Source organism: Vicia villosa, linkage group LG2 (assembly GCF_029867415.1).
Source record: "Vicia villosa cultivar HV-30 ecotype Madison, WI linkage group LG2, Vvil1.0, whole genome shotgun sequence".
NCBI classification, from domain to species: domain Eukaryota; kingdom Viridiplantae; phylum Streptophyta; class Magnoliopsida; order Fabales; family Fabaceae; genus Vicia; species Vicia villosa.
The window spans coordinates 180792911-180804162 of NC_081181.1; the positions used below are offsets into that span (position 1 = coordinate 180792911).

The window sequence follows — 11252 nt, forward strand, 5'->3', positions numbered from 1 at the left end:
TATCATCAAGTCTGAAATTTTATTTATTTAAATAAATTCAAAATGTAACCGAGACTATAACAAATCCAAATCAATAATGCCATTTAACAGAATGTGCTAAAAATAGTAATCTTTCTTACACTCTCTAATCAATTAATTAACCGATTAGCCACGCCACCTTGGGTGCTCGATAGGGAAAATCGTCGAATTACCCTCGTCTTCACAGGGATTTCTGGAGAAAGTATTCGTCCAACAACTTTAACATGGGAGATGCTGCACCACAGTAATCCAATTTATCATACCAGAATAAGACATAAGCAATTACTAACAATTCAGGGTAAAGTAAGAAAAGTCACTTAAATGAAAGAAGCTTCAATTCTTCATAAAGAGAGAAACAAGATAAATTACTAACATTCAGGGTAAAATATGAAATTTTGATAAAATATTGCTCCCTCTGTTTCTTATTATAAAAAACAAAAACTTAAATCATCAAGACCAAGATAACATCTTGAGAATTGTTTACACATCAATCAATCCTTATCCACTAAGTAGGGTAGACTACATGGATCAACTTGAGCCATAATGTTCTATCTAGGATCATGCTTCTATTCAAATCATTTACTCGTAATTCCACAAACTCGAAGTGTAGACAAATACATTGCTAAATTTGAATGTATTTCGTCTCAGGTTGGTCATTTACCCGAAGATCTTTGTGGGCGGATTCCGTCCAGAACTCCAACGACGTGTTTGATGTTTTAATGTGTTATGTTCATGTAATGAGGTTGGCAGGAGATGTTGGAAAGGACTTGCGAGGTATATGCTGGGATATGGAAACGGGCATGCATATACAAGAATGTGCGGAGAGGAGGAAGAGATTTATACATTGGGCCCCATGGTAAATGAGGATATGGGTCAGGTTAGCAACTGGGAGCAAGTAGAGGAAGTTTCGATTCTGGACCAAGTATGGGTAACCAGCCCAAATGCGATGGACCCAGTTTTCATTCCAATCTGTTTGTGAATGCCCAAGGATCCAGCTTTAATCCACTTCAAATAAACAAGGAAGAAGGACGGAGAGGAGGTAACAATAACTGGAATAGAGGGATAAAAAACTTACATATCCTGAATTGATGGATCGAAGAGCACGGAGAAAATGTTTTAGATATGAGCCCAGCAACTTCTCTTGTAGTACAGGGATGGCCCAATAAAAGAAAATGAGTATGCCTAGTAAGTCTATCAATGACTACTAATATGTTATCTTTTCCTCCCACCCTAGGTAATCCTCCAATAGAGCATATGGAGATATCAGCCTATACCTTAGCGGGAATAGGTAGGGGATGCAGTAGTTCAGATGGGGCTTGAGTTTCATACTTGTTTTGCCAATGTACTCCCTTAGATGTTTGCAGTTCTCTTATAAGTTCTAAAAGGCCTGAATGACCTTCCAAAGAAGAATGACATTCAGCCAAAGTAGTGGGTATTTTTCAGAATTGTCTTGGTAAAACAAGATTGCTGCCTCTCATTAGTCTGCCCTTCTGGACCCAGAATTTGGACTCCCCTTTAGGCGCCAACAATACCTTCTGTGTCACTGCTGCTATGTGCTCATCAGCCATAATTTCCTTTTCCCAATCCTCCCATTCAAACAAATTCACCTTCGAGATGATGCATTGCCTGGATAAGGCATCTACTACCTTGTTAGCACTACCTGGTTTATATTGTACTTCAAAATCAAACCCAAGTAATTTAGAGGTCCACCTAAATTGATCTTCCCCTAATATGGTTTGTTCTTGCAAAAATTGAAGACTTCTTTGATCAGTTCTGATGATAAAATGTTGCCCCAATAGGTAGTGTCTCCATTTCTATACAGCCAACACAATTACCATCAGCTCTCTTTCATATTTTGATTCCTGCTGAGCTCTAGTGGACAGTTTCTGGATGAAATATGAAATTGGCCTCCCTTCCTGCATTAAAATAGCTCCTACCCCTTTGTTGGACGCATCTATCTCAATTACAAACTGCTTCTTTAAGTCTGGAACAGCCAGCAGAGGCAGAGTTGTCATGGCTGTTTTCAATATTTGGAAAGCTGACTCTGCTTCTATAGAGCACTTAAATTTTTTACTTTTTTCACAACTTAGTTATAGGTCGAGTCAACAAGCCACAGCTTTGGACTAACCTTACATAATAACCAGTGAGACCCAGAAATCCACATAAGCAGCCTTTGACATCTTTGGGGTTGGTCACTGCAGCATGGCCTCTAACTGCTTTGGGTCAGCTGACACCCCTTCGAAAGATACAATACGCCCCCAAAAAATATCACCTTTTTTTTGTTGACATTTAGCTGATGCTGCAGCAAAATTCTAAACACCTTCCTCAAATGAATGACATGATCCTCAATATTTCTACTATATATTAGTATATCGTCAAAAAATACAAATACAAACTTCCTTAAGAATGGCTTGAGTACCTCATTCATGAGAGCTTGAAATGTTGAAGGAGTGTTAGTTAACCCAAAGGGCATGAGCACGAATTCATAATGTCCCTCGTGCGTATGAAAAGCTGATGTTAGAATGGCATCCTCTGTCATCCTGATTTGAACAGATTTCAAATCTAGTTTAGAAAATATTTGAGCACCTGCTAGTTCATCCAACAAGTAGTCAATCAAAGGAATTGGAGATATGTTGGGAACCATCACCTTATTCAAAGCCCAGTAGTTCACACAAAAAATATCCAACTACCGTACTTCCTCTTAACCAAGATGATTGGGATTGCATACGGGCTACTACTAGGTAAAATAATGCCAGCTTTCAACATATCTGCCACCAAACTCTATTTCATTTTTTTGAATTGAGGGTACCTATAAGGTCTTAGATTAGGTATGTTTGCTCCCTCTTTCAAGATAATTGTATGGTCATGCCTCCTCTTAAGAGGCACCCCTTCCAATTTCATGAAAACAACTTCAACTCCTGCAAAACTGCTGCAAAGGGCTTGAAATGCTGTTCTTTCCATGGCTGACCTCTTGTAAGATTTTGCAATCTACCTTAAAGGCTTCTGTAGTGTTTTCCAACTCAAACACCAATTGATTAGTTGTCGTTTCCCCTTTGATAGGGCAGGATCCCCCAACAAATTATAGTTGACCCCATCTCTCTTGATCCTCAATTTCAAGTCCCTGAAGTTGGCTTCAATGTCCCCAAGATCCAACCATTCCATTCCCAGTACAACATTGTCTCCATCTAAACAGGATACATAAAATCAGCCACAACACCAAATCCTTGTAATTTGATCTCCACGCCTCTACCCACCCCATTACATTGGATCTTTTCTCCATTTCCCACCTGAACCCAATAAGGCGTTGTAGTCTCTGGCATTAGGTCCAATCTCTCCATCATCTTAGAAGAAATAAAACTGTGGGAAGTGCCACTATTTATTAACACGAGAATCTTTTGTTCCTACAACTCTTGCCACATCATAAAAGATTTTTTAGTAGTAATTCCTGCTAAACTATACAAATCCAGATTTTCTATTTGTGTTTCCCATACAATGTCTTCCTTCTCGGACACATCTGAATCTTCCCTGTCACTGCTCTCCTCTATCACTAGAATTTAAAATGTTTATTCACTAGTGAAACATAATCCTTTCCTTCTTTTTCCATAAATCTTCACTAGATAAAAACTTTTGGGTGGAATTCTTACATCCTTTATGTTCTCCTGCTGCACTTTTTGATTTATCTCCATTGACAGAATTAGTTTGTTTGCTGCCTGGTTCAGCTCTCCGATTTCTGAACACACGAGATTTGTTAAAAGTCTAATTTTTGTTTCCTACATACCCTCCAAATTTGCCCGGACCCAATTTCTCCTCGGCCAGCAGAGCCACGTCCATCATTTCTGCCAAATCTTAGGGTCTTTGCAGCCTCACTTCAGCCCTAATTCGTCCCTCAATTCATTAGAAAACATTCCTAAGATGAGTTATGGATCTGGAATCTTCAAATGATCGGAAAGAGCTTTACTCCTTCGAAATTCTCTCACTGCCTTCGTTTTTCAGTCCCAACATCAGCTCCACCACATTCAAAACCACCGTGGGTGCAACCTTCTAAGCATGGCATTTTTGAAATCGTGCCAATTGGGCGCCAAAGTGTTTGCCTCCCACCACTGCACCCATGCAAGGGCTTCTCCCTCCATCTCCATAAGCGCAGTGTCCAGCTTATCTTCCTTAGGCAGTTGCCTAAATTGAAAATAACGCTCAATTTTTCTAATCCAACCAGCTGCGTCTTCGCCACTAAAAAGCGGCAATTCCACCTTGTGATGCCTTATTTCTCATTCTTTCAGAATGGATCTACTCACAGTTCCAAGTCCGTCATTGGCATCCCCAAAATTGAATCCCCCTTCACCGTTACCAGTTTTGGAGTTCGAAGTCGTCGTTGGGTCCCCTTGTTGGTTCCCCAAAATGAGTGTCTCCGTCGATTCAAGAACCTCTGTCTTCAATGTATCCATTCTCATTACACTTCCTATGGTCGCAATTCCATTATGGTTGAGTTTCTGATATTGCGCACGATGAATTACTCCAAGATCGTGTTGCTCTGATGCCAATTGAATTTTCAATTGGAACAAAGGAAGAAGATAAAGAATTCTAAAAGAATTCAGAGTTTGCAATAAACTGACTGATTTGAGAAATCCACTCTTCCGATTACAATTGAGTTCAAAAATTGACTTCCCTTCACTCCAATTACTATTTATAGTTCTGTTCTACTAACAGAATTTGCTACAGTTCCAATTACTATAACTAATTCTGTTTTACTAACAGAATTAGTTACTCATCAGCTACAAGTGTATTAGTTCTAGTTACAAACTTAATTCTCACTTTTATTCCCTAATAACAAGGAGTCTTTGACTTCGGACATGTGATCCCTTCATTGTAGAGCTTCTATGCTCATCATTTCTATTGAATAATATACATATTTCATCAATCTGGAATTGTAAAATCCATCAATAACCAACTTATCAATTCCATTTAAATTGGCAAAAATGCTCTTCTTCAGTCAATATTTGACCCAAACAACATTAATTCGTGTGTGTGCATGTGAGCGGAAGAGATGAGATTTGAGAAACATACCATATGTAGAATAAATTATTCCCTACAAATTCTTGAGCACTTCCCAACAGCTCCACTAGCAGAAAACCTCCAATGCACAAAACAGGTTCAGGTAGCTTGAAATGCTGTAACTTGTTTTCCTGTACAATATGCTGTTAATGCATTTCAAATTTCATAAACATGGATAGAATATACTACGCTAAAAAATGTAGTTCAAAAGGGTAAAATTTCAAAACTATACTTGTTATTTTAAGAAGGTACAGAGAGATGAGAAACTACACCACCTCAAAAATAACTTCATATCTTGAGTAATTACCAAAATATCATTAAATATCCACAAGAGAACAATTTAGAAAATCTAAAGAGAAAGGGAGAGAATGTGCTTATCATATCTAAACCAAAAAAGGTAGAGAATTCAAAACAAATCATATTGCCTTTTGGCTCTTTATCCAAAAACAAAAAAATTGAATGATATCTCTACCCTTCTGCTACTAATTGAGCTAAGTAGTACCTATTAATAACAGTTTTAACCCCTTCACCATGGAAAAACTTTGAAGTATCCATTGGCATCCTTACTCATCTACCTTCTACTATTTACTGTTTTAACTTATACTCTATCAGAGCCAATTACCATTATCCAAAATAATGCATATTAAATTTCATACAAAAATTGACAAAAACTAGATAATGGTATTTAGAATGGATAGTCAACCACCACCCCATATATGTTCATAGTACAACAAACCTGAGACATTGGAAATACAGGCGAAGCATATGTCCATATGGTAAGTCTGCTTAAAGCCACTTCATCACGTAAATCAAACTTTGAATCTATTTTCATGGGGTCTCTTGCCCCGCCCAATCTAAATCGGATAGCTTTAGCTGAATATATAGGGACGCCATCATGAACATAATCTGACAAGAAATACAAATTCTATGTCAGCAGAAGCAAAAGTTTGGAATCCTCAGTATAACTTATTTTTCAATTCAAATTGATATACAAAATACATCAACATATCTACAGGATTAACCTTGGAATGGTTGGACATAAATCTCGGTGACAAGACATATCTTGGAATATAGCCGATAAAGCAAAGTCTCGGTAACACAAGGATTGCTTTGCCCTATACTTGACCAATATGATAGGCCACGTTCAGTAATATCCCTAGGCTCCAATGTATTTGTAAGGCTTTCTTTTATGGGATCATTAGTGCTGGATGCACATATGGCTTGTGAGATGCAGTTGTTACCCATTGGCATGAGACCAAACGCTAGAATTGCATAGACTCTATGATCTCTTTTAAGACACTCCCGTTTTCTTGTATAATAATACCCCACATTGTTACCATCAAATTCAATCAGGTTGTCCCCCTCAATGGTTCGAACTACACTAGATAATTCAGGAATCATTTTCAAGCAAAGTTCCTTGCAGAGACCATTTTCAATAACTGCAAAATATTTAGATTTCATATTATTACCATTTGAACAGCAAAATAAAGCCAGAGAACATTGAGCTACACGCAGAATTTAGAGAACAATTTAGCATTAGAGAAATTCACTTTCAGAAGCATGCCATTAAAACTCACAAATTTGATATAGCATAGATAAAAACCTTCTGGATGAATAAGCATTTAAACAAATAAAGATACAAATGATAAAATCCTAGCACTGGAAGAAATAAAAAATAGATAGCTTACCAAAATCATTCCAAGAACTAGAAACGGCAGATGCACAAACAAGATCACGAGGATTATCCAAATAGGAGAAAACTTTAATTGACATGTCATGTCCGAGCCATTGGATTAAATCCAAATTGGTTTTCACTTTCGACATATTCTCAAGTATAAGATCCTGATTGAAAGCAAAAGTGGTCATTCAATCACTGCAGAACAGCTAAAGCTCAATGCCAGCAATAGTGATATCAAAACACAAACTGGAAATCTTCATAAATATGAGTTGAAATCAATTTCTTTAAAAAATCAGACCCTCTTAAGATTAAAGCACTGACAAATATATGATAAAATAAAGTTGAAAATTTGCCTACCACCAAAAGTCCAAAACATGATTAACAGATAGCGCCTCGGATGAACATTATACAATTTAAGAAAAGTATGCCATTTGAGAATTCACCAAGCCAAAGCAAGAAAAATGAAATTGATAATAGTTTACACGCGCGTGCATCAATGATATAAATCCTATCCATTATTGGTGATAATAACAGAAGATGACACTCAAATATGGCCGATCCAGCCGCAAACCTTGATATCACGGGGACAATCACAGTCGAGCAATAAAAATTAAGTGGAAATTTTGCACCGTGACCAAATCATGCTAAATAAAAATAAGAATATAAGGAAAAGAGACATTCAAGGAAGGAAATCCATGCTTGTATTAAGAAAATATAAAGTCACAATGTTGTATGCGAAAACTATGAACACGCATACTCATAGGCATGGAAAAGGAATTACCTTTCAGCAAAAGAGTATGAGTCTGAGATGACAAAAGACCTAGAAAGTGAGAGAAAACAAAAGCATAGGAATGGATGGCACGGGATTTATAACCGTGGTGTCTTAACTCTTAAGGGTAGAACTCTTCTAGAAGGACAAGTCATCCCTCAAATGAAATATTCTGGAAATTTGTTCTCTTTTTATATGTACTTTTTCGGGAAAAAAAATATACTGTGGATTGAGATATTTTTATGTCAATCTTTTTATTTATCTATTTCTTTGACGTCTAGCATACAATGTACGTGGTGTATCAATGAACAATCTTGTAATTATCGTTGAATCTTAATTTTTGGTATTTTTATTGGCCAACAGGGCAATATTGTCAACTCTTAATCTCAGAATTTGGGTTGGGCCTAACTCATTCCTACAAAAACGGCTTGTAAGGTGAGGATTACCCCCACTTATAAACACAACACAGGCCATATCTCTAAGCAATGTGGGACTAAATCCACCCCTTCAAAGCCAACACAATGAAGGTGTTAGGACTGCAATGAAAGCAAGCCAAAGTGCCGCAATTAAGGCGACTAGAGGCGGACTGCAATTAAGGCGGTAAGTCCAACAATTAATCATCGTCAGATCAAAGTTTTGTTAACTTCGCTCCGCCCCTTTCATAAATGGCTGGCCGCCTTGGTCTCCACTGATTTGTGCTTAGCTATGTGTTGAAAATTCTCAGCCAAGCCATGGACCACTCAAGTCATCTTTATCCTCACCGCCTTAACCATCACCAATCTGTAGCCACTCTCTTCCTCCTCTTTATCTGCCTCACATCTTCTCTGCCCTACCCTCCGCCAAATCGTCAATCTAAAAAATGCTTCTTTGAACTGTCTTTTCTCCCAGACAAAATCCAAACCCAAATTTTAACAAAAAAATAAATTCAATGCGATGATCCGTATAACAATCTCTCCTCTTAGAAAATATATTTAGAATTGGTTCATTCTTTAAGGATTTTATATATTTTTCAATAAGCAATTTATAAATTGGTTAAGTTAACTTACCTAAATAATGCAAACATGATTTACTTCCTCATCAAATCCTCCTAAAAATCTACAACCCCAACCTCAGTGAATATTAATCAGTAACCAAACACTCTCAAAGAAAATGTGTATGATAGAAAGCACAAGGCAGTAATAACTCACAACAACCCTAGATTTTAAAACCAACAAATAAGTAACAATCTTCAATTATAAAAACTTGCAACCATAAACATTTCAATTAACTAATACAAACAACAAATTATTATAACACAAATAGCCAAAAAAGTTAAGAAGAAATAGAAGTAGAATTTTCATAAATTTTATGGTCATTCATGCTAACATATACAAAATATGAGAAGAAAAAGTCACACAACTCAAGTAAAAATAGAAAATTAAGAATGATACCTGAAATCAAAGAAACCGCAATCCATTCTGCTGTGCAGTAGGTACATGCAGTGCTCAATTTTGATTCTCTCGCATCGCTCATTCTTTCTTCTGCGCAATTCCTCTTTCTCCATTGTCTCACTATAAAAAATCCTTCTTCCGCTCTCTGTTCGTTTAGAGAGGTGGGGGTATTTGTGACATTAGAAGATATTTTTATTTTCCAAGCACAATCATTTGTTTTACAAAAGTAAAAAATAAAAAATTATGTTTTAGGTAGACCATAAAAGTCTATATTTAAAAAAAATATAGGGTTAAACGCTATTTTGTCCCCTGCCATTTGGGGGAAATCCGGAAAACAACCCTGTAAAAAAAAAATTTAGATTCCATCCCTGTAATTTCCAGATTCCCTCTTTTTAAACCTTAAGTGGATTTTAGTGGATGACATGTGATTTTTAGCTGATGTGGCAAAGAATATAATACATATGTGTCATATTTATTTCTTTAACATATTTTATGTGGCAATTTCACTTTCCTCTTTCCTCTTTCACCCCCTGAAACCTAACGTTTTGAAACCCACCATCTTCAATCCACCATCTTCAATCTACCGTAATCTCGTTTCAAACACCGTAATCTCGTTTCAAACACCGTAATCTCGTTTCAAACACCGTAATCTCGTCTAAAAAAACCCTAATTTCTGTTTTCGCCATGCCATTGTTCGACTTATGCATACACCATGGAGGTCAATTTGTACGTGAAAGTGGAAGCTTCGTATTTTACCAAGGAGGTGATGAAACTTTTGTTCGTGGGCAAGAATCAGATACTTGGTCATACTATGAAGCCTTGAGTTTGGTTATGGAGTGTGGTTTTGATTGTGCTGGAGTCCGCTTGTGGAGGAAAATCGAAGGTACAGTACAGATGAGAAATTTTTTCATGTTACTGATGATGTACATGTTACAGAAATAGCAAATCATGCTATTATGAACAATGTTGAGGGACATATTTGGCTTGAAAAATTTGTTGGAGGAAACACAGATAGGGTTGAGAATCCAAATATCATTGAAGTTGCTATTGAGGAATCGAGTGAGGATGAAGAAGCTGATGGAGTTACTTTTGGTGACAGTGAGGAAGAAAGAGTAAATGATGCTAAAGAAGGATTCGTGGTCGTGGAGGTTGATAAACCTGATGAAGGTAATAGGGTTGAAATTGGTGGTAAGAAATTAAGGTTCAAGTTGAGAGCTAGGAAGAATACATCAACACCGAGTTCTCCCAAAAAACTGAAGTTACATGTTCATTCAAAAATTGCTGGTGGCCAACCAAGTTCTGAAAGGGTTGTAGAGGAAGATGGGGATTATGAAAGTGAAGAGCTTGAAAGTTCTGATCCAGATGCTAGTGATGATGAAAAGATGCCCAAATATGAGAAGTTTAGGGGAGATTTACTCAACAAAGACTATGAGTTCAAACTAGGTATGGAGTTTAACTCTCTTGTTGAATTCAAAGATGCCATAAGAGAATGGTCTGTTTTAAATGGTAGAGAGATTAGGTTTGTGAAAAATGAAAGTAATAGGGTAAGGGTAGAATGTAGGGGGTAAATGTGGTTTTTTAGCCCTTTGTAGTAAAGTTGGTGACAAACAAACTTTTCAATTAAAGACTTGGGTGGGGACACATACATGTGCTAGGGTTTTGAATAACAAGTCAGCAAATTCTAAGTGGGTGTCTAAGGTTGTGGTAGAAAAGAGGCAGTATAGTGGCAAAGTCAAAGTTTCAGATCTAATGGCAGAATTAAGGAGCAAGTACTCAGTTGGAATTACTAAAGGAAGGGCATGGAGAGGAAAAAACATAGCTGAGGAAATTATTGAAGGTGACTCATGTAAGCAATATTCAATGTTATATAGATATGCTGCAGAACTTAAGAAACAAAATGATGGAAACACTGCAAAGATCAATGTGGAGAGGCCAATCCCAACTCTTCCACCAAGATTTGGGAGCTTCTACTTTTGTTTTGATGGCTGCAAGAAAGGCTTTCTGCAAGGTTGCAGACCATTTGTTGGTGTAGATGGTTGTCATTTGAAGACAAAATATGGTGGCCAACTACTTATTGCTGTAGCTAGAGATCCCAATGATCAATACTTTCCTCTAGCATTTGGTGTTGTGGAGACAGAGTCAAAAGAAAGTTGGAGATGGTTTTTGCAACTACTAATGGAAGACATTGGACAACAAGGGAGATATGTTTTTATATCTGACTAACAAAAGGTAACTGTGTTATTGTTTAGTATTTTTCATATCCTCTAGCATAAATTGGTTATCATTTAGTAACTGTGTTATGTTTAAT

The 11252-nt window shown here is 37.0% G+C and overlaps 1 protein-coding gene across 2 annotated transcripts; it reads right to left on the bottom strand.

Moving 5' to 3' along the window:
- On the bottom strand, positions 1-9122 carry LOC131653163 (F-box protein At4g00755-like). 2 transcript variants are annotated; one of them, XM_058923249.1, is made up of 6 exons: positions 8945-9122; positions 6756-6909; positions 6090-6506; positions 5804-5973; positions 5080-5210; positions 1-252 (listed from the first exon to the last, which is right to left on the bottom strand). In XM_058923249.1, the coding sequence occupies exons 2-6, from the start codon at positions 6889-6891 to the stop codon at positions 129-131; spliced, it is 978 nt and encodes a 325-aa protein (XP_058779232.1). In that variant the 5' UTR covers positions 6892-6909; positions 8945-9122; the 3' UTR covers positions 1-128. The 2 variants fall into 2 exon arrangements, with proteins under 2 accessions (XP_058779232.1, XP_058779233.1); XM_058923250.1 differs by having other exon boundaries at positions 5080-5198; positions 8945-9121.
- Between the last annotated feature and the right edge of the window lie 2130 nt (positions 9123-11252).

What these genes read in the sequence shown, in the direction of transcription:
- LOC131653163 (XM_058923249.1), bottom strand. Translation starts at nt 6,891, where the DNA reads ATGTCGAAAGTGAAAACCAATTTGGATTTAATCCAATGGCTCGGACAT. An exon ending in CTGTATTTCCAATGTCTCAG is followed by an intron (nt 5,211 to 5,803) that starts GTTTGTTGTACT and finishes ATGCATTAACAG; the next exon opens with CATATTGTACAGGAAAACAA. An exon ending in AATAATTTATTCTACATATG is followed by an intron (nt 253 to 5,079) that starts GTATGTTTCTCA and finishes ACTGTGGTGCAG; the next exon opens with CATCTCCCATGTTAAAGTTG.